This window comes from Passer domesticus, chromosome 6, assembly GCF_036417665.1.
Source record: "Passer domesticus isolate bPasDom1 chromosome 6, bPasDom1.hap1, whole genome shotgun sequence".
In the NCBI taxonomy this organism is placed as follows: domain Eukaryota; kingdom Metazoa; phylum Chordata; class Aves; order Passeriformes; family Passeridae; genus Passer; species Passer domesticus.
Window position 1 is genome coordinate 44,699,868 of NC_087479.1, and position 23,162 is coordinate 44,723,029.

The window sequence follows — 23,162 nt, forward strand, 5'->3', positions numbered from 1 at the left end:
TTGATAACTAAAGGCTTAGTACAGAGAGGTCTGTCTAGTGTGGGATATGTAAACCTCAGTTCAGGCTTGGATATGTTCCTTTTCTGTCTGTAGGAGGTATGGGCTGATTATTCTGTTCCATTCCTTTCTTCCTTCATTTTTTTTTTTTTTAAATTTTATTTTTCACTCCAATTTCATAGTGTTGGTCCAAGTAAAGGGTAATAAAAATTAAGTGACTCGGCTTGCCTCTTACACAGCTCATTTTGCTCTCATATAGCCAAACTGGCTGTGTAGGACTTAGGAGTAAGATGGGATAGTAATTGAGTGTGATGTTGTGGTACTTAGGGCAAGATCACAGGAAAAGCATTGTATTCCTTTGAACAGGATGAAGCCTTTCACATGATTTCTTTTTTTTAACTTTAATTCTGTAATCTTGATCTGTTATCTAAGAGCAGGAAGACGTCCTAAATTTGGAAATGTATTTCATCTCCTTGAGGAGCAAAAGATTCCATCTTGGTCTGTCTAGGGAGCCCTGGTGTGGGGCATCTTGTTTGGCAAATGCTGGAGCTTGCTGTGCCCAGGGCAATGCACTGAGAGATCTTTAAACTTGCTTTAGGGCTGGAGGATTTTTCATCTGTTGCTGTTGGCTCACCTCCAAGGCATGTTGTGGGCTGTGCAGTGCTTGCCCACACAAATGTCCCTCAGACTTCCCCTTCAGTGTGTCTCCCATAGCTGAGAAGTCACTCCAGAGCAGCTCTTCAGTGGTGCTTCCCACTTGGTGAAATCTGCCTGTATGGTTGTCTGTCATTGATCTGGTAGGCTGACTCCTTCCGAGCTCACTGGAGTTTCAGTAGAAATAAAATAATTTTATGTCAGTGGCCTTGTGTCAGGAGGTTTGGTTACTGCTTTCTTGTTTGTCCTGCTAGCTTTTCTCCTAGACTTCTTAGGCATGTGCAGATTATAATTTAATTTCCTCTTGAATTTAATAATTTTGAAAGGACTAAAATCAATAGCTGTTTGGAATTGTGATTGGGGATGCAAAAACTTTCATGCCTTTCTCTTCTACAGCAGATAATGCTTCAGGTGCAAGGGGAAGCAGGGCTGTCCTGTAAAACAATCTTCTGCATGTTTGCAGCCAGAGTCCTGTTTCAAGCCCTATGGGTTATGTTGGGATACTCTTTTAATCTCACGTGTGACCCTCAGCTTTTAAAGAGCACAGCTGAGCCTGCTTTTTTACCTTGGCAAGTTTGAGTCCCATGTGCTGTGGTCCTCGAACTTGGGGTTCAGAGAGTGGCTTTTCTGCCACTGCACTTCTCCCCAATGCTTTTACCCTGGTTTCAATGTAACATGCCTGTTTGCTTTCTCCTAGTAACCTCCTGCCCCATTTCACCTCATTTGTATGGAGTAAAGACCCTACAGAGTTTATTTTCTGCTTTCTGGGAAGATGTAGTCTTAAGTTAATTGAGGGAAGACAGTTGGGACCTGCCAGCTTTTCGTATGCCGGCAGCCCATCAAGGGTAAAAACGAAATGTCTGATGGCTTGCCACGATGAGCTTCTTAGTGTGTTGCCCCAGGGTGGTCAGGACTCAGGGGGAACAACTCCTTACAGAGTTGGCCTGCAGTAGTTAAAGTGTCCACAGAACAGATGACACACATGCCCCACTTTTTGGAGATTGCTGGTGGTGCAGCCACCCAAGGACCCGCTGCCTGGACGGGGGAGCCTTCGGATGGGCTGTGGTGTGACGTCCTTGAGCATCCTTACCGTGGCTGGGTGTGGAAGTTCCAGGGTTGCCTTGCTCATCACCTGCCTGGGTTCCGCTGTTGCAGCCTTGAAGCCCCAGGGGGAACCTTGAGCTCTTTTCTTGAAAACCAAAAGGCAAAGTGCTACAAACCACAACAGCTTCCACGCTAAAAATACCATAAAAGGTTGTGTCCTTAGGAGCTGGGCATGGGAGCAGTTCCCACCCACATTACTGCAGCATGAGTCACCAGGCTATTGCAACTGCTCTCCGTGTGGATGCCCGGCTGAAGATGCACGGCAGAACGGAGGGAGGAAGGGGAACTGCTCCTAGCGCTGGGAAGTGATGAAGAATTCCGAAGAAGAGGATGACGTGTGGTCATACACTTAGCTTTTCTTTTGTTAGATTTTTTTTTGTTCAGTGCGTTTTTCATTTGTTTTGTTTTTTGGAACTTCCAGCAAATGGTATTTGCTGGTGATTTGAGCTTAAGGCATTTGCAGCCAAGAATCTTCTGAATATGCAGATAGCCCCAGTTTGCTTTTAGGAAGCGCAGTAATTGCCACGTGATTAATATGAAGCTGGAAAACCCCTCTGACATGGAAGTACGTTTTATTTACTCTCTTTAAGCAAAGTTTTTTCCTCTCACTATCCTCTGTCCTCATCCTCATCCTTTAACCCCCTGTCCTGATGCCACAATAGGCTGTTTCCTTGTGACAGGTGTTGTAAAAGCACATCTCCCTTGCATTGTGCCCTGCTCTTCCCTGTGCTCTTTATCCAACAAGCAGGTATTAGGGAGCGAACTTGTTTAGGTTGTTTGGGTTTCTTTCCTGAGACACCACCCACCTGTCCAGGCCCCAGCAAGGCTGTGGGTATTGTTTTCCCTTTTCCTTCCCTTTGCTTGACGTCTTGGCCATCGGGGTTTACCGGAATAAGTTTGTCAGTGAGAAATTCTATAAAAAGCTTCCTTTATTTAGACACCAACCCACTAATGACATCATGAGGGCATGTCTTCCAAGTTCCTCCAGGCTGAGCAGACAGAGGGAGGTGGTGGCTGTGAATCTGAGCCCTGCCCCTTTCCCAGTACACTCCTGTAGTTGTGTTCAGTGGCTGTCCTTCAAAATAACCTCAGTCTTCCCCCCTCCTTTGGCTACAGGGCAGGGAGTCCCCCCAGCACACTGATGCCTCTTTAGCAAATGTTTTAGCAGTAGAATATAGCTGTGGTGGTCTGTATGTCTTCCTTCTCATCGCTTCCAGGTTAGTCCTTTGCAGTGCTCTTTGGTGGGTATTCGCCTTAACTTCTCAGGGAAGCAGGAGGCTTGCACACTCAATCTCTTTCATGCTACCAGATTTTGCATCAGGCCAGTCTCAAATAACTTTAACAGGGAAGCAGGTGAATTGAAGATTAAAAAGCCTGCATGGACAGGCAGAAAGCAGCAGGAACGAGCACATATGAGATGTACTGCTTGTTTTATGGTGGAGGAAAAGAGGCATTGCGTGGGGGGCACCAAAGTAATGCACTGTCAAAATTATTTTGTGAATGATTTCTTTAAAAAGTATTGGTTAGAATATTTCTGTGGGGGAAAGGTGTATTTTTGTGAAGGGTTAAAAAGTAGTGACAAGGTTTGTGGACCTTCTGGAGAAGTCATGCCTGGGTTTCATTTAAGTATTTGGAGAAGAAAGCATGCTATGGTGTGCTAAGGTTCCGCTTATATGTGCTCAGTGTGTTAAAATATTATCACAGGTGTCTCCTTACCTGCCTACAGTAACTCCTGGGTGGTTTTTTATGTGATAAATAAACCAGAGCTTATTTAATCAATGGACAGGTGTAAAAGTCTCTGCTGATAGAGTTTAACTGATTTCCTTGATTCTGCTCATCCTACTGTTGAAGTAAGCCCTAAGATTGACATACATCATGGCTATTGCTTTTTAGATCTGGGAGACTTTGAGCAGTAGACTTACTAATTCAGTGTATCCATAATGCAGATTTTTCCAGATCTGTCTAGAATTTGGGTTAGATGAGCGGCAGTTTCCAGCCTGTGCTGATACCTGCTCTGCACTGCTGCTCCACTTGTTTTCCTTCCCATACTGACCTTCTTGATACTCTGAAGTAATAAAATCTCAAAATAAATCCATATTGCACAAATACTGTGCAACATTGTATGAGTGGCCAAAATACTTTGTTATCTTTAGAAAGTTATTTTCCAAAGTTAGGTTGTGTTAGAAGAAAATACAAATTCACAGGTGCCAGTTTCTGAGACTCTTTCAATCAGGTAGCACAGAAAAGTGGGATCTTTGAGGATACTTTCCTGGGGTCTGTTGTTGTTGTTTCTGGCAAAAAAAAAAGAAAAAATCCAGTGTCCAAAATACAACCTTAATTAAAAATCAAATTGTTTTTACCACTGGGAAGTGACATTTGATAATGTTTTCTCTAAAGGTGGGGATTGGTTATTTTTAGCTGCAGCTATTCTCAAGTTGTTGTTTTGTGACCTTCTTCTAATAATACATTTCTTTAACACTTAGAGTTTTTGTAGTCTAGAAGCTTTTTCAGACAAAGATGGGGGGAAAAGAAAAGGGAGCAGCAGCCCATTGGCAGGAGAACTATGGAAATCTGTGTTCTGATGGATGTTGGTGCCTAAGGAGGGGTGTAGTGTTAGAGTTGAGTGTACCTTGTGAAGGACCTTTCCCAGGTCAGAGAGATGGTTTGGGGTTCAGCTTTCCCTCCGGCTGTAGCAACTGTCTGATTAGCACTGCCTGCTTCTTAAAAGCAGTTGAAATCAGGATTAAGATTTAAATAGTGAAAGAGGAAATCTTGGACAGAGGAATGATATGCAGATAGAGATGCTGTAGAGCAGGAATCCCATGGAAGGGCAGGTGTAAGAAATGGCGGTTTAAATTTCAGGTCTTTATGGTTTGGGGTGTGGCTGACTGTCTGGTCTCTTGATATTTACCTGCAAATGTTGCCTCTGAGATAAGAGAGCAAATAAATTTCCACATGAAACCTGAAGTCCTTCATCATCCAGCAGCTGCTGGGCTTCTCCTCACCTTTTGCTGACAGACTGAAAAGCAAACACAGATCTTGAGGGACCAGTGAGCTGATCCTGGGTTTTTGTGGACATCACAGGTGCTGTGAGAAAGTTTCTCAAAGAGAGGTGATATGAAAGATAGGAGAGAAGAAGCATTTTCAGGTTGGGCTGCTGATGTTGTCTGTATCTCAGTAGCTACCCGTGGAAATGGTCTGGCTCTCCAAATGGAGCAGCAGTTATGTTTCCCCAGGCTTGACTCTGGTGATATTGTGAGAGGAAAGCAATTAAGCTGATGGTAAATAATAAACACACAAGAAAGCAAGCAAGCTGAAGGAAGGACAGGCAGATTTTTCTGGTGGTCTGGCTATGCTGCATCTGTGGTATGCTGCTCCATCTCAGAGGGCATCAGGAAAGTTCTCCAGGAAGAACCTGATGGTAGGTCTGGAGAGGTGTCTGGCTGAAGGAATGAGGAAGGTATTTAAGTGGTTGTTTATTTGTTTACATAATTTTTTTTTCAGAACCCAGATCAGTGATCAGTAGTTTTTGCTAACTGCTAATAAATTAAATGAGCTGAGGCTGTTTTACTTTCTAGCAAATCCTTTTATTCTGCGGTGCCTTTTTAATGACCAGAGGCACAGTCAGAAATAACAGCCCAGTCTACTGAAGGTGTTAAGACCATATGTCCAGCCTTGAGTCTGGAAAAAGAAAAAGCTTGCTGATCCCCAAATTACCGAGCCCACATCTCGGGCCACTGGTTGGGAAGAGTGGGCTGTGTGGTGTGGGGTGCTTGCAAGTCCCACACTGCTCTGGGGCTGACAGGACTTGCCACAGTAAGGGGATCTTGCTTGAAAGAGGTTATGGATCATTCAGCATCAGAAACTTCATCATCATCAACTCCCTGCCCCCATGTTCTTGGACCAAGAAATTACTTACTTATTTTGAAGCTCATATTTTTGAAATCTGTCTTCAGCAGAGTCTTATGCCAAAATGAAGGCCCGAGCTAAGGCCTCTTGGGAGCTTTCATTGGGAGATGGTGCAGGGCTGGTGATGAGCTCCTGTAGATGCCAGTTGTGCATTTTCCCTTACATCAAATTTGGTACCCGAAGTGTTTATCTGGATAATCCTTTCATTGCAGGGAACCCCACCTGTGGATGAAAGTTGTTTGGGCTTGGCATTGGCAGTCATAGGCAGGTTTCAGTCATGTGTCTGCAGTGTGTCAGTTTGGGTGGCCATAGTCGAGCACTTCATATCCTGAATAATACTTGACTTTTAGTGCCCTTCTTAGGTTTAGGACCTGACATTTGATACTCTGGTTGCCTAAAAAAAGATTAAATTAAATATAAAGAGTGACTGAGTAGTGCTTTTTTGGGAACTGTGACTTTGGTGCCCTGTTTTCGTGTCACACCTGGGTTTAATTCATCATAACTCATTAGCAGAAGTGCCATGGGCTTAGTGCCTGGTGTGAGAATGTTTCCTTTAGTTACTGAATAATGGAGCAGCACCAGCAAAAGTGGAAGCTTCATCTGTGTCGTTTGGGGATGAAACATGGTGATAAGGGATCTGGCAGGAAGGAAGTGCAGCGTGTGGTGAGAAGAGCAGGTTCTCAAAGGAGCATATTTAGAGTACAGCGGATACTCAGGGTGGGCACAGTATCTTCTGGGGATGGTTTGTAGCTGGAAAACAGGGGCAGCTGCTTGAAGCCAGGTCAGTGGTGCAAAAGGGGCCCTGTCTCTTCAAGCCGTGCTGCTGGCCGTCTTCTCCACAGGACCTGTAGGGGGATGGAGGAAGTGCTGGAGGCTGCACAGCTGAGGACAGGACCGGGCTGTGCCCTGTCTGGGCTGGATTTACTGGGTGGGCTCGGTAGGACCTCTGTCTCAAATCACCCCCTGCTGCTTATTGTTGGGAGTGAGCTGTTACTCTACTAAAAACCCTTCTGAAACAAGGGGGGGCAGAAACAATCTGGGAAAGCAAATATTTTCTGATAACAGTGAGCAACAAGCTTTTGTTTGCTGTCAATGGAAGGAAGTGGGAGAAACATGTAGTAGCTATAACACAGCACAGAATTTACTGCTGGAAAAGAGATTTAGTGCACACATTTCTCTAGCAGGGGAGGTATCCTTGAGGAAGGGCTGCTTAAAGTGGGTGGGAAAGGCAGGGCTTTTGTTTTGCTGCAGCAGTGCATCTGTGTGAAGCAGATGCTAAAGGAAGGTGTGTGGCCAAGGTGAAAATCTAGATCCAAGCTTACATGTGAAGCAGAAAACATGGGGATGAAGTCCTCATTTTGGATTCAGCCAGGACAAGATTGAAGCAACTGTGCTTTAAATTAAAGGGAGGCCCCTGTACTCAGCTGACAGTGATGATAAAGTGTGAACCAGCTCTGATCTCTGTTCTCTGGAAAGATCCTTCCTGCTGAATAACTTGATACTTTGTTTAAAAAAAAAGGCAGAAAACTCCCATGCAGTATTAGATTTGAAGTCTTATCTGAAGGCCTGTAGGCATGTTCTAACTCGGGCATTTTTTTCTTTGTGCCAGACCCATTTTTTACATTAGGGAAAAAAAGTTTCTTTCTTATCAAAAGGCACTTCACTGCCCTTAGATGCTTATTTATTTGCAACTTCCCCTTTCCAAACTTTCTTGCACCATGCAGAGTCCAGCTGCCCTTCAGTAGGATGCATTATGGTCTCCCACGTTTTGATCTTGGAACAGGAAGATTCATTTCCCAAGCTGCTGAGGAAATCATCATCCTGCTTGCAAATGCCTTTTGTAGCAGTTAAGTGAATTTTTGTGTTTGTAAGTGAACTGTTTAAAGTGAACTGTCTAGTTGTTGCTTTGTTGGGTAAATGTTAAAGTTTTTTTTAAGGTAAATGCATCCTCCAAGTTCAAAGTACCTTTTTTTTTTCTTTTCTTCAGCTGAGCATGTTTTCAGCTAAATAGAGCTGCATCTTGAAATGCAGGTGATACTTGAGTTGTGTTTGTTTCCTGGAGAGAACAGCATCTGCTGCTGCTTTTCTGGACAGCCTTGCATGGGCCTCTGTCATACCAAATGCTTGTCTTTATATAATGGCCACAAGCTCTCATGTACTTAAACTTCTCCCTCTCTTTTTTAAAACTTTCCCCTCTGCTTTTTATCTTATCCAAGAAAAGGTTATGTAAGCTTTTTAGTTCTTCCATTCAGACTGTTACTCCCTTCATGCAATCTCCAGCTTCCACTGGAAAAACTTTTCTCAAGTATTTTTTACCAATAGACTTGAGCCTGCTCTGGTCCCCTTTGGCTTGCTTTTATCCCACTTCCATTGCTGTCCATTATTCACATCAGAAGTGCTGAGGACCTGCAAAAAAGTAAATGTTGGTAATAGATCCACTGTGGTTCTGAGCTCGGGCTTTCCTGAAGTTCCTTTTGTTGCTTTTTCAAGCATGTTTGATCAAAGGTGCTGAATGCCTCTGAAAACCTAGAAATGGAAAGGTGGCATCTGGAGTGATATCTGTCTGTGTCACCCGGCTCCCTTGGTTGTATATCCCCTTGGATGCTGGGCTCCATGGTGGCAGGCATCCAGCACCAACCCACCCACCGGGTGTTCCTCCACCCTGAGCATCACTTCATTGTACTTACAACTTAAATACAGAAACTGCTAGTGAAATAATATGGCTTGCTCCAAAATGTCGGTACCATTTTATTTTTCCTGTCTGGAAAGCAGTGTCCGTCTTTCAGCTTCTGTGGCAGGTTTAATTGCATATCAACCACAGTAAAATACTGACAGCCAAATGCACAGTAAATTGTGAGATGTGTTTTGAAGCCCTGACCAAATGGGACAGATGTTGATTTCAACACTGTTCAAGATCACCAGAATCCTTGAGTTATTTTAATATTAACTCCTCATCTGGAAAGCTGCTTTTAACAGGGTGTCCTACATGGCCATTGCTGTTTCATAAGCTAAAGTATTACCTCTGCATTAAGTCTGGATTTTATAAACATGTTTTACACTAAGAGAAGAGGGAAGGACTTCTTGTGGATAATTCCCTCAAAGGAAAGACAACCACTATTAGAAAGGGAAACTAATAATGACAGATCTGGATCAGGCTTACATACTCAGCAATTTCTTTGTTTCATTCTTCATTGGCAGTCAGGCTTTCCACATCTCTCAGGTGGGAACTGGGGGAGTGAAGTCCCTCCCAGTGTAATCAAAGAGCCACATTCAAGACCATCTGGTGAAACTGAATAGGCACAAGTCTTTGGGGCCTGATGGAGTGCATTCCAGGGTTGTGAGAGAACTGGGTGATGTGGTTGGCAAGTCATTTTCCATCATTTTTGAAAATTCACAGTGGTCAGACAAAGTCCCTGATGACTGGAACAAAAGGAAGCATCACATCTGTTTTTAAGAAGGGTAAAAAGAGGGACCCTGGTAACTACAGATCAGTGAGCCTCACTTCTGTGGCTGGGAAGATCATGGAACAGATCCTCACGGAGGCAGTGCTAAGGCATGTGCAAAAGACAAGGAGGTGACCTGACACAGCCAGCATGGCTTCACTATGGGCACATTGTGCCTGACCAACCTGGTAGCATTCTCTGGTGGGTGACTGCAGCACTACAAGGGAAGAAAACCAACCGGTGTCATCTACCTAGAGGTCTGTAAGGCTTTGACTTGATCTCACATGACACCCTCGTCTCTAAAGTGGAGTGATATGGATTTGAAGGGTGCACTGCTGGGTAGAAAAGAAACTGGCTGGCTGGAGGTAGTCAGAGAGTTGTGGTCAGTGGCTCTGTGTCCAGGTGGAGGTCAGTGACAAGCAGTCCCTCAGGACTGTCTTGGAGCTGGCTCTTCACAAGCCGACAGTGTATGCTCATAGACCAGAAAGCCAAAGCATCCCGGGCTGCATCCAAAGCAGGATGAGGGAGGGGGTTCTCCTGCTCTACTCTGCCCTTGTGAGACCCCCCTGGAGTGCTGTGTCCAGCTCTGGAGTCGTCAGCATGAAAAAGTCGTGGACCTGTTAGAGTAGGTACAGAGAAGGGCCACAGAGATGATCAGAGGGCTGGAGCACCTTTCCTATGAGAACAGGTAGAGAGAACTGGGGTTCTTCAGCCCAGAAAAGAGAAGGTTTCAGGGATACCTTAGAGGACCTTTCAATACTGAAAGAGGACATGGAAAAAAAGAGGGGGAGTGACTTTTTACACAGGCACATATGGATAGGACAAGGGTGAATAATTTCAGACTAAAAGAAAAGAGATTAAATGTTAGGAAGAAATTCTTTACTCAGGGGATGGTGAGGGACTGGAACAGGTTGCCCAGAAAGTTTGTGGATGCCCTGTCCCCAGAAGTGTTCAAGGCCAGGCCAGATGGGGCCCTAAGCAACCTGGTCTAGTGAATGGCACCCTGTCCTTAGCATGGGGATTGGGAATTAAATGATCTCCAGGGTCCCTTCCAACCCACACCATTGTATGATTCTATGATTTTAATAAAATGTTGCGTTTGCACACACACACACATACACACACAAAAAAATCCTGCATTTCTTAAGTTGGGGTGATTTTAGGAGTTAACAACAAGCCGAAAGAAACAGAAAAGTTATGTTGTAATTTAAAAGATTCCTTTCATAGGACTTAAAAAATACGTATCCTAATGCTGTCCTGCATTTAGTTCCAAGGCTGTTAAAAAGAGCTTTGGGAGACGTTTTCTCAGTACTTTCCGGTGTTGGATCAAGTACTTCTTGTTTCCCTCCAGTTTGCTGTTACTGGATTTGCTTGCATGGGTTTTTGATAGAAGAAAACAAGTTAACAAAAGCTCATGCATTAGCATCTGGAGATGCTGTTTGAAGGTAACGCAAGTCCAGGATACTGCCAGTAAAATGGTCAGGGAGTGTCCTCTGCAGAGGCTGCCAAAGACAAATAATTTCCTGTAAGGGCTCTGTATTTGGAGGCAGTGTGAGCTGATTAAACTCATTAAAGTGATTGAAGGAATGAGGGTGGTTCCTGGGGGCTGGGCATTAGTGGGGTCAGGCTAATGGCTGAAGATCCCTCTCTCCTGAAAAAGAGGTGAAGGCAGAGTGAAAGCCTGGAAAGCAGTGTGAGACACACAGAGTCAGCATAGCTCTCATTTCAACTCAGCTTATATATCTGCAGCATACAAGTAATTTGCCTCAATAATTATTTTGGACAAGTTTTTCACAGACAAGCTGCGTCTTATTAGTGGAGTTTTAACTTCCTACTCTTTTATTTCATTGGTTGTACCAACAACTTTATGTAATGATACATTTGTTATTTCCTTGTATGTGTTTAAAAAAAGATGCTGCATGTCTGTGCCAAAGAGAGCACAGGGTGCTGGCAGCATGGTAAGTTATATATGCATCCTTGTTCCTTGGTTTTGGCTAGGAAGCATCACTAACTCCACAGTGCCCAGGGTGACATCTTGGGTATCAGCCAGGACACGTGTCCTCACCCTGCTGCTTCGGGCACATGTTGGGGGTAGGTGGCCTCTAGCTGACTGTGCCCTGCCAAGCCAGAACCAGGGAAAGTTGTAAATAGCAAAAGGAGCCTTTAACTTACCCAAAATTGCCAAGTATAGCTGAAGGCAGGAATGACGAGGGAAGAGTAGCGTGTCCTGTAGTGTTCCTACATGTACTATAAAGAATAAAATACAGTATTTTAGGAGGAATGCATGTCCAAGTGGAGAATGACCATCATTGTAGCTTACTTTAGTTTATGGTTAAAGAAATGCAAGCTGCTTTTCCAGTCTTAAACAAACAGAAGAAGCCCATTACTAAGCTCTGTGTTGATATAGTTCCCTTCCAGGTCAGTGCATCACCCGAAAAAAGAGGATTTTTTTTTGTTTTCCCTCTGGCTTTTTCTTTTTTTTTCCCTTTTTATAGACACTGGAATAAAAAAAGGAGGGAATGCAGAGAGAAAATTAATCTTCAATTCTTCAATTCCCAAAAGAAGCATGTGGACCTTTGCATTCTTCAGTTTGCTTATTTTTTTTAAATGAAAAATCATTTAAATAATGAAGCTTTAAAAATAACTCATGCATCTTTGATTTTTGTACAGTCCTTTGTCTGGATTTTTTGTTGGCTATTGTTGTCTCTAGAAGATGAGCTTACATTAAGAGAGTTTTAAAAATGTTTGGGTGCTCTTTTATTCCCTGTGAGGTCTAAAAATAGAAGCTGGCAAATAATTGCTTATAGACTCACTGCTGTGTTCAGAGGGTTTAGTCTAAAGCTGCATCTTCTGACTTTGCAAAGCTGAGCTGTGCAGAAACACCAAGGCTGGGCTTACTGAGCATAAACAGGGAGGAGAGCAAATCTCTCTATCAGCCCTCCTGTTTATGCCCTCCCATCTCCATCCTTGGGGAGACGAGCGCCAAGGCACAGCACCAAAAACGTGTGTGAGAATGGGAGCGAGGTGTAAGTACTGGGAGCACAGGAAGAGGGATGGTGGGAGAGGGCTAAGAGAGGTTTTATTTATTGGTACTGCTGCTCATTTGAGGGGGTGGATAGCATATAGTTGCAGTCTTACATGGCTTTTTAGTTACTTCTATAACTAGAAGACTTGCCAATGTATTTGGTTTTCTTGATGTTGCCTAGTCTAGCAGCATAGTGTTGTCATCGTCACCACGGCTTGCAATTGTACTCTAAAAGCTTGGTGCAAATTGGGAGAATAGAGGCAAATGTGTGTAATCTGCATTTAATGTCTGTAAGATACGTTATAACTACTAGGTGATAACATATATAAAATATAATCAGTGTAATGGGTTGATTATAATGGGTGCCCACTTCTGAAAGGGTGTGAGGTCTTCTGCACTTTAGGGCCTCCAAGTCATTGTGTCTGAGTGCTGGAGAGGTGACAACAGAGAAATTCAGCACAGGACAGCTCAGGGTTGTGTGGAAAAGTCCACTTGCTGATGTTTGTGAGGGGGGTTGGAAGAAAAGTGGTGTTATTAAAGCAGCAGCTCATAACAGAAGTGAGCTGTGCTACCTCTGCCTGATGCTTGCTGACTTCAAGCAGAGTGTCATGCTTTGGGATGCTGTCTTGATTTCACACTTGTGGAATTAGTGTGTTGCTTGTCTGTGTTGCTGAAGGTGAGAACTAAAAAGTTGGTTTATGTAAGTGATAGCTCTGTGTTGGGCTCTGCTGTCCTTTGGACTATGTAGCTGTTTGGATGTATCAGGGAGAACTGCAAGTGCTGGAAGGTGGCTCAGGTGGCACAGCTGGTGCCAGCTCTTCTACCATACAAGTCATGATGTGTCTTGCTCTTAACCTGACCCAAGTCCTGAAAGAATAGCCTGAACCCTCCATTGCAGCCCTTCTTGGGGGCAACATACTATTAGATTAGCTGGAGTCAGATGTAATACTGTGCTTTTGACTTGGGTAGGGGGCATCTTCTGCCTGCTGAGTTATCAATGCAATATGCCTGCTGGTATAAAGGTGTGTTGGGCTCTTGGACCTTCATGGGAAACCCTGGGACCTAACCAGGGTGGAAAATGGCAAAAAAAAAAAAAAAACCACACCAAAGTTTTTTTGGAACACATACAAATGTAGTTTGCTTTCTGCCATTGTATGCCCTGCAGTTACAGCCTATTCCTTCCCCGCCAGCTCCAAAGGAACCTCCCTTTCCTCTGTGTTCAAAGACCCCTGTGTTGTAAAGGATGGTACCTTTGCTGTGCCAGAACTGGATAACTGATCAACTTGTTGTTTCCTTTGCAGTGAGCCTGGGGAACAAGACAGTGTGGATTGCCTCCTGCCTTGCCTCTTCTCCCAGCTGCCTGCAGTGAGCTCTCACGTGCCAGAGGACGAGGGTGGAGGAGAGCAGCCACGTGAAGCTGGGACAGTGTGGCTGAGCCAAAGGGCTTTTGACCTGTGGGCTGTGGCAACTGGGGGTCCTCACCACCCTGCAGCAGAGACAAGTGGCTCCTGCCAGGTAGATGCCTTCAGGGGAGTGGCCAGCTCCAGCTGAGCTGATGAATCTTGGCACCTGATACAAGGCTCAGGTAAGGGCACATTGCTGGGAGCTGGGTTGTGCTTTCATCCCGTCTTCTCCAAACTCACAAACTGGCTCTAGAGCAAATGAGAATCACACTGAGAGCTGTCATAAATGGTGGTTACACATGCTAGTAAATCAGCAGGATCTCATCTACAATGATGCTGGATGCTCTGGCTTGTTGGGGTATTGCTGGTGGCATCAAAGTGAGTTGCAGTGGAGGTGTTCCCACTGCCTCTGCTGGGGGACATGACTGTGATTTTATCCAGTGCAGCATCCAGTGCAGTTTCAGATACAGTGCAAGTTTACTAGGACAGGAGATAATTTGAATTTTCTGTAGCACATCTGTGATTCATCTAAAGTGATCTGTAGGCAGTCATTTTCAAAGACCCCAAGACAGTTAAAACAAACCTTCCTGCAATTCAGCTGGCTTAGTGCTCCTTATGCTCTTAAAACAAACAAACAAAAAAGCTTGCTTGAGTTCCCCTGGGTTGTAGTCAAGGAAATAAATATGCAAACAGGATCTCCTGTATCTTGGTTCATCCTGCTTGATAGTAATTTCATTCCTGAAGCCATAATTCACTTTGTGAGTGCAGGTCTTGATTTCCTTTCGGGTAGCAGGGATGTAATTGTGTGCCGGATTTGAGCTAAGGTTAGGGATGCACAGTCCAGTGAAGTGTTTTGAAGCTGGTGCTGGCCAGGATGTTTGCAGTCTGGGTTTGTTAATGGGAGAGCATCTGCACATGGGGATCAGCAGAAGTCCATGATGCAAGTGCACTGAATGTGTTGTCCATTTTGGAGTAGAAATTTAGGGGTCTAGTAAAAAAATGCTGCAGCAGCTGCAGCACTGGAGATGGCAATGCTGGCCTGTCTTGCACCACGGCCTCAGGAGCAGGTTGACTTCTGCATGGGGCTGGTTCTCACAAAGCAAAAGCTCTGCCTGCAGTCAGCAGCACATGGCCATCACTTCCTCCTCGGCTTGTCACCCCATGGGCACACAGCCAGGCGTGCCCATGCCCACCTGTAACAGCCCACAGCCCCTCCTGGCTGCCCTGGGGGCTTTGAGGTTTCCTCAGGCTGTGGTGGAGCAGTCCCAAAGCCGTGCTCGCTTTGGCTGTGCGTGGTAGGTATGTGCAGTGGTGTAATGCTGTGGCTTTGAGCTTGTGGGAAAAGAGCCTCTGATGACAGCTCCTCTTGGCTTGCAGCTGCTGACTGTCCCCCCATGTTCTACAAGGCAGCCAGGATGGGCAGGTTGCTTCAAGCCCTTAGCCTGTGTGGTTTGAAGCATGTCAAGGTGCCTGTTTCATGCACGTAAAAAGCCCTAATGGGGCTTACTCAACTTCTCCCAGCTTGCTTTAGTTGCTTTCACTGCATGGCCAGGTTTATTCCAAGGTGTGCAAGTGTGTGAGTCACTGTTACAACTAGTAGAAGCTTTACAAGTGAGTAGTAGCTTTAAAAGTGCTTTGCTGGGAGGGGGTGCAGACTGCAGATGTACCTTGTGAGAGGCTTTTTCCTCTTAACAGATGTATAAGCATTTTTGCTTGCATAGATGTATATGATTTTCCTTTAAAACTGTTCCCCTAAAGCAAAAATTGCAGGCTGATAACATCGATGGCTAAAGATATAAAATGCTGTGTAGAAATGTGCTTTTAAAATAGAACATGAAACAGGAACGGTGATTTGTTGTGTTTCAGTGGTTGGTGTGACTGGAGTAAGTAACCTTTTTTACCTTATTCCACAGCAGTAGTTTCACACTGGTAGAGGCCAGAGTGGTAGTGAAGTACAGTGTGTCAAAACTTGCCTTTTTTTCCTTCTCCTAGCAGCAGTCTCTATTTAAAGTTAAGTGGACATAGTCAGAATGAGAGCACACATTTACCTAAACCCATTTCTGCTTTTCCAGTGACCTTCCACCAAATAGAAACCAACTACAAACATGTAGTCTTCATCTCAAATAGCTTGAGTAGATACTGTTCTACAGTGCAAAAGATTTAAAAGCTGGGTTCCAGAATATCCTCACATCCAGGCTGAGACTGAGAGCATGTTGCTATGCTGTGTTTCCTAAGAAGAGATTTTGCAGATATTTTCATTTTGACAAGTACTGGCAGGGTGATTGCTGATGAATGGATAAGTGTGAGACATGGTGTTGTGGCTGGGGGTGACAGGGAATGTGTGTGTGTCCTGGGCTGTGTCACAGGGAGCACTGCTGCTGGGCCATGGGAAACACTCAGTTCTCCTGGGCAGTGAGCAGGGCTGCAGAACTGGGCTGGTGGACAGAGGTTCCCTTCTCCCAGCCAGGCTGGTCCTGGTGGGTGCTATCCCATGTGGGGTAATGGGAGCTTGGCAGATCTGACTGGAAAAATATGGGACTTGTGGGACGAGTATAACAGTAAATCTGATTTATGGAGAAAAATTTTGACATGGAGTCTTGGATTTTTGATGCAGATACTTTCCTCTTGCTGCCAATATTTGAGATTCCAGCTGGTAAATTAATTCAAGGAAAGTCGCTTTCATTCAAAAATTTGGTATTTTATTTCAGGTTTGCTGATAGCTAGATAATGTTCAATGTTGGTAGGCAGTAATGTGCAGTTTCATTAAACATTTTTAGGCTTATTGTATTTGGTATGAATTTTTACTTCCTTAAATTGTTGACTGGAAGCTGCAAGTGTCAGTGTGAGATGACAGATTGTGAATGTTTTCAACTCATTCTTTTTTAAAGGAGCTAGTTCATAATTTTGTTTTGGGGTTGAATTTAAATGTGCAAAGTTCAGGGCTTTCTGTTGCTTATATCCTAGTTAATTATCTAATACCATTGTTGCACAGTTCACATTTTCTTACTATTCCTGTTCATAGCAGCTTCATCTTGTGTGTTTGTCATGGAAAAATAAAAGTCTTTGCTAAGAAAATACAGTACTCTCAGGAGATAATTGGGTGGTAGGGTTGAGAAAGTAATTTAAGTGGTGTATTAAAAAAAAGAAAGTGTGCAGTCATACATAGGTATATGAAGAAGCATGGCAGGTACAGTACAGCCTGTTCCTATTTATAGGAAGCCTGTTTACATCAAGTTAAAAAATGATGTGTTTCATCAAACCCTTCAGAAAATAAATCTCAGTAGTTTCCATGTACACGAGGTGTCATTTCCCTCAAGCAAAGGCTATATAACATCATGATGTCAAAACTGCTCTGGAGTTTGAGCACATGCAGAATGCAATAATGAAAATACCCCTATTCAATATCTGCTGTTACAGAGCTAAGCTGTGTTCTGTTCCCTCTCCAAGTACTTTGACAACCACCTCATTGAGCCCAAGCAGCAGCACTGTGGTCACACCCCAAGGCTGGTGAAGCCACTTGCCATCTCCATCCTTCCCACTGCCATCACTCGTTTTCTCTGCTTTCAAGTTTTTTCCTAAATTTGGACATTTGCAGAGTTATAGAAAGAGAAAACAAATATGCATATTCCAGGAATGAGATTAAAAACTGGCTCCTTTGCACAAGTCTGGTGTTTCTGGCTGCAGAGAGACTTTTGCAGAGGTGAATGCCAAAATATATATGTTCTTGCTGTGTAAATCCTCCCATGATACCAAGTTGCTCTTCCTTTGTTATTCTCTTAGAGTGTGGTCAGAGATATTCAGAATAGCTTTCACTTGTAAGTGTCTTGAAAAATTGCCCATTTAATCTGACATCCAGTGTATTTTTCCCCTGTAGCCTGCAGAATATTTGTATTTTTAGCAGCATGTAAAAGACATCATTGGAATTTTTTGGCCCCATAACAACAACAACAACAACAACAGAAAAGTCAGAACTGGGGGAGTGAAATTGCCTATAAGTTTCACAGGAGATGTGAGAAGGAGGAGATGCAGAAGTATTAGGTGACACAGTGAGACAGTTACTCAGACCTTGCTGCATTGGAAAATTAAGCTGTGATTAAAATGTACTGATCAAAGTTCACATTTGAAGTAGGAGCTGTAGCTTGGGAAAATAAAAGAACAAAATACACTTTAATATTTCTGTCCTTGCTCTGTTTTGGTTGTGGAGTCAGTAAGAGGGGAAGATACACCCATTTCTGGTATGAATTTGAAGAATGTGCATTTTCCCAGTGTCGGAATGGATGAGTGTAACGTGGTGCCATGCCTGTGCTGCTGTCTGATAACGGGTCAGGAAAGAGCCCTGATTATATAACCCCCTTCCCTGGGGGTTTTTTCTCCTTGGTGTGTTAGTTCCACCTTTGGTGAATGAGGAGTTATGGCTTGACAGGGAGGATGCTTCCTTGGGCGTGTACAGGACAACACTCAAGTTGTGTTTGATGTGGGAACTTACTTGCTCATAGGGATGTGTATGGGATGAAGCAGAGCAGGGGGCACAGACCCCAGGGACCTAGACTGGGTCTTGCTTAGACCAAGACTGGTCCTTCTCAGCATAGGTGGGGACATCTTGCTGCTGTGTTGTTTTCTTTTGGAGTTGTATACAGAAGGTAATCACCTAGAGGCCAATTCACTTGTCTCTCATGCACACTTCAGTAGGCAAAAACTTCTTTCAATTTCTTCTTTGATGTTAAATCTGCCTCTGGATGCCCCTGCAGAGCATCTCCTGGCTTCCCATCCACAGGTGGGGCAGGATCATGGTGGTTTGCTGTCATCCACGTGGATGCTGTGCCAAGCAGCGCCCGGCTGGTGCCTGTCCTGTGCTGGGCCAGCGCTCTGTGCCTGGTTTGCGTGTCTGGATTTAAAAGCCATGTCTTTCACACTGCCATGTGTGTGCCTGAGAACAAAGGCAAGACCCTCCCCTTGCTCGGGTTGGGCTGTGTCCCAGAGCAGGGAGCAGGGAGCTGGCAGTCCTGCTGTGTGCAGGCAAGCTCCACAAACTCTGTACAGCGGCTGTGCAACCTCAGCCTAATTTTAGCTGTGGGATATGGCTGGAAGCTAAAATTGTCAGCAAATGTTTTTTGTATTAGCACTTTCCTAAAATATTTCACATGCTGTGTACACATTTACTTATCTCCTTTCCCCTCCCTCCTGCTTTTTTTTTCTCTTACAGCTTCTGATATGAAGAAGGATATAGAGTCTTTAATAGCCCAGGAAAAAGCAGAAATCGTCGCCAAGTATGAGAAGGTACCAGCCTCGTGCCTCTCCCCAGCATGCTGGCTAGGGCTGAAGCTGTTTAATCAATTAGGAATGCATCAAATAAGAACTTTTGCCTCCCTGCAGGCATCGCCCCAGTAACCCTCGTGCCATTAGGCTTCATGCCAGCTCTCCCTTCCTATATATCCCCCCTCACTGCTTCCCTGGAGTTTATTGAGGGTCCCATGTGTGCTCAGCATAGATGCTGAAAGGTGCTGAGCTTCTGGTGCTTCAGTGCACCCTTAACACCAGGATGGCTTATGCCCAACACTGTTTTATCTGATGTACAGCTTTTCCCAGCCTCTAGCAGAGGCACACATGGAATGCTGGATAGGCTGAACTTTGCATTTTTCTCTGCCTTGAATTTGGCTCTTTAGTGCAGGTTTTTCTCTCCTGGTTCTGTGTCTTTTATCATTCAGGAGAGAGGGATGTAAGCTTTGGGTGCAGGATGCAGGCACTGAGGCATTTTTCATGCTGGAACCAGCTCACAGGTGTCCCTTCTGCTTTCAGGGCAGACAGGAAGGAGCTCAGATTGACCAGTGGGAAGATGCCGATTTCACCCTCTACAAAGTTACAGACCGGTTTGGATTCCTGCAGTAAGTCCTCCTGCCCTCTCCTTTCCTCTCTGACCTGTGTGTGTGTGTGTGGACCATGCTTCTGCACTGAGCATGACTGGCCCAGCATCTCTCCCATAAGCTGCTCTGTGGCTTGGCTTGATCAATCCCAAATGCAGGAGGAAAGACTAAATGGGCCTCCTTCCTCAGCTGTGCATGTCTGGACACTGATGCTTTGAATTTTCTGCAAGACAAGGTTCAGAAATGGTTTCCTACCACAAGCCTGGCATTAGAAGGTGCAAGCTGGTGCTCCTGTGCCTCCATGGTGTGCCACAGAAGGAGAGGCCCTTGTGTTTTCACCTGATGATTCAGAGAGGTATAGGAAGAGACCAGAAAAGATAGCTGATCATCTTTGGCTCCCTTAGGAAACCTTTCCTTTAGAAATCTCCATCCTAACCAAGGCACACATAAATTACACACCTTGTGCCTGGGAAGAATGCTTAAAAAGAACTATTTTTATTCTGATTCTTAACAGAAGTTACAACAGTAGGTGTTCTGTGTGCAGGAGGGAGGTTTTAAGCAGTTGCTGTCCAGAAATTCTGCTTCCCCACCCTTTGGATTGCTGATCATGTGTCTGTTGAAGAGGAGATATATGCCCAGGATTTCTAGTTATGTCCAGCAGCTCAATTACCCCCCAGAGCTCCTGTTGGGTGGTGGGATTTTGGATGGTGCTTCTCCTGCCTCTTTCATATTGGGGACAGCTGTAGGAAGGGCACAAAGTCCCCAGGACATACCCCCTCAAGTGTCTGAGGTGGTCCATGAGCTGCAGCACCCTGTGCTCCCCACACCCTTTCTTGCCCATGGAGTAACCAGTGACCCCTTGCTTTTCCAGCGAGCAGGAGCTGCCAACCCGCACCGCCTTGGAGGAGAAGGTGAGAGCTGCCAGCTCTGTCTTCATGGATGTGGCATCCTTTTCACACCAGCTGGGGAGGGAATGTGTTTTGAGGAAACGAGTGAGCAAGTAAGAGCAAAGCAGGCAGCCAGCACCCACTGGTCACTGCTGCTCGCCCAGAGGTGGGGACTCTGCACAATGCCCAGCTGTTGGAGCTTTTATTTTGCTTGGTCAGACAATTTTCCTCCTCCACATGGCACTGCAAAAGCACCTGTTAAAGCAATATTGGGCTTTTCCCTCTGCTTGGGCACAGTGCTCAGCAGCTGTGGATCATAAAGGGGACTGCATGTGTAAAGGAAGATGGTAGAAGTTGTAGGTAACCATCACCTCCATCCTCATCTCCCCTGAGATGTGAGCATATCCTCTGGTAGAACCCGTTAGATGGGACTGAATCACATTTCTTCTCATCTGATATAGTGACAGGATTTGAGTCTAGCTGGACCTGCAAAGATTTTTATTGTCAGGGAATACTCTTGGGAATGCTTTCTCTATGTTAAGCCTGTGTGTCATGTCATTTTCTCCAATGCTGCTTTTAATTACCAAGTGCTGAAATTACCAGTTTCTGCACGCATCTGTGGATTATTCCCATCCCTGATGTGAGGTTTTTGCATAGAAGTTTAAACCTAAGAGAATGAAGTTTTGTATCTTCAAGAGGGATCTCATGGGGCTTTTTTTTTTCTTAATTTTGTCTTTTCTTCTCCTTTGCACCAGCAAAAACAGCAGGAAATAGAACGTGTGGACAAGTGGCTTAAGATGCTGAAGAAGTGGGGCAAATACAGAAACAGTGACAAGGTAAGGAATAAAAAAGTGTATGTCTTGAAGGGTGTGATGGATCCTTATGATGAGTCAGGCTTTCAAAAAGTCAACGGAAAAAACAGAGATCTCTGGAACATTGCCTGATTCTACTTGTTAGTCTTTAATATTTTAAAGCTTTCCTAGAAATTTCTGTGTACCAGTCGAGGTAAAAGTCGTGTTCTGACTTACATAGCTTTAAAAAGGGTTTCCTAAATGCTGCTGCCATTTTTGCACTTATACATGTGCAAGCCAGGAGCACAGCAGGGATGTTTGTGTGCCCAGCTGGCTCCCTGCCCTGTGAGAGCAGAGGGCAATGCACACCAGAAGTTGCTTCTGTGTTTCCACCTCCTGGAAATTATGTGGGAGATGTGACTGATACAGCCCAGTTGATGTTCCTTGTAATTCTCCCTGGAGGAAGAATTATTTGTCTAGAACAATACTTAGATTTTGTATTTTGCTCCTAGCTGTGCCTGTGGGAAGCCACTTGGGCTTCATATTTTGTACACCTGTCTGTAGAAATCAAGGATGGAGACACCAACTTTATGTCTTGGCTCTGGTGTTAAAAGGAGCTCTGCACCAAACACCACTTCAAAACTGAATTGTTTTTAATAAATAGTATCTGTTATATGTTCCTCTTACAAACCTCTTGACACAAAAAACCCTTTGAACCTAATGACACGACCCTTGCTGGGTCAGGAGAGGAGCGTTGTGTCTGACCTGCTCTGCTTGCAGCACTCAGCACAGGAGAGGGCTGAAGCCTGGCACTGCCTTGTTGCCATGGCCTCTGCAGCCTTCATGTTTAGCAGGAGGAGTGGGGTGTTTGGCTGGACTGCTTCTAGCTCCTGCTGGGAGTCCTTGGGGGAAATTTGAGCTTGGTTAAAAAGGCTAAGTAGAAAGAAATATCTGAAGAATATCTGCATAGCTGTAGGGACAACATAGAGCAGAGCATCCTCCTTGCCCAGCTGTCAGGAGTCGTGTCCAGATCAGCAGCCAAAGACCAGCTGTAGTCTCACTTTTCAAAACAAAATCAGAAACAAAATCATCTTAATGACAGCAGGGATGGGGTGGAGGTGGGCTTGGGGTTTTATAATCCTTCTGTTCACATCAGGGTGGTTCTAATTACTTTGTTAATCAGTGCTGCTTAGCAGGCAAAATCAGAGGCTCTCCTGTGACTTGGTTCTTTCTAATTAGAAGTTAGCACTAATTGGTTAGTGACCTTGTGGGTAAACCACCAAATTCCAGAGGGGTACAGGGAATTCCTTCAGGTCCTGGAGGGTGTTTGGGGTGGGTAATGATGAATGGTTTTAGCACACCTTGGCTTTCCTGGGTCAGATGGTGAGGACAGGCAGGAACCAGCGTGAGTGATGGGGAGCAGTAGCAGTCTCTGATCTCTCTCTGTTTTGGATTTCCCTTGATAATTACTGGGGGTGTTAAGCACACTGTAGCTGATGTCACTCAGATCTGCTGGCTGGAGAAGGGTCAGACTGGCAAGTGGGTCTTGAGGGTCTTTGGGTCAGAAAATGAGAAAGCTCTTGTGGTGGAACAAAGGATGTTATGAATAACAGCCTGTAAATGGTCGATGGCTCTTGGACACAGAGGTGGCATTGTCCCATGCTGGGAGACCGGAAATGGCCATCCCTTCTCCCAGCAAATAGAGAAGCAGTGCTTGGCCCCAGGCGGGGAAGGAACAGTCTGGTGACCCTGGGGAGTAGAAAGGAGCTTTGGTTTCAGTCCTGCCCAGCCTAACACCCATTGCCTGGCACCAAGGCAAGTGCAGGCTGTAAGGTCTGTAGCAGCCACACACCATTAAATGCAAAGATGCTGAAAGGCACAAAAGAAGTGTGCCTTCTTTTAATAAAAAAAAGTAAAATCAGATTGTATCCTACACCTAGATGTGAAAGCCCATGCTCTTGTGTCAGGAGTGTGGAAGGTACTCAGATATTCCTGCTGCCACAGCTGGTTGCAGTTCAACTGTGGCATTTCAAGGACCTTATGCTGGGATCACAGTCATGTCAGAGGTTATGTGTTTTGTTCTAGCTA

General features: G+C 44.8%; 1 protein-coding gene across 2 annotated transcripts in view; it reads left to right on the plus strand.

Moving 5' to 3' along the window:
* Window positions 1-23,162, plus strand: part of LOC135303363 (USP6 N-terminal-like protein) — an 83,164-nt gene that overhangs the window by 32,200 nt on the left and 27,802 nt on the right. For both annotated transcript variants that reach the window (XR_010364849.1, XM_064425091.1), the window contains exons 3-7: window positions 13,434-13,717; window positions 18,739-18,812; window positions 19,332-19,417; window positions 20,268-20,307; window positions 21,039-21,119. Coding sequence is in view for 1 of the 2 variants with exons in the window: in XM_064425091.1 (XP_064281161.1) it covers window positions 18,747-18,812; window positions 19,332-19,417; window positions 20,268-20,307; window positions 21,039-21,119 (273 nt within the window). In the remaining variant the exon portion in view is untranslated. The remainder of the gene's footprint in view (window positions 1-13,433; window positions 13,718-18,738; window positions 18,813-19,331; window positions 19,418-20,267; window positions 20,308-21,038; window positions 21,120-23,162) is intronic.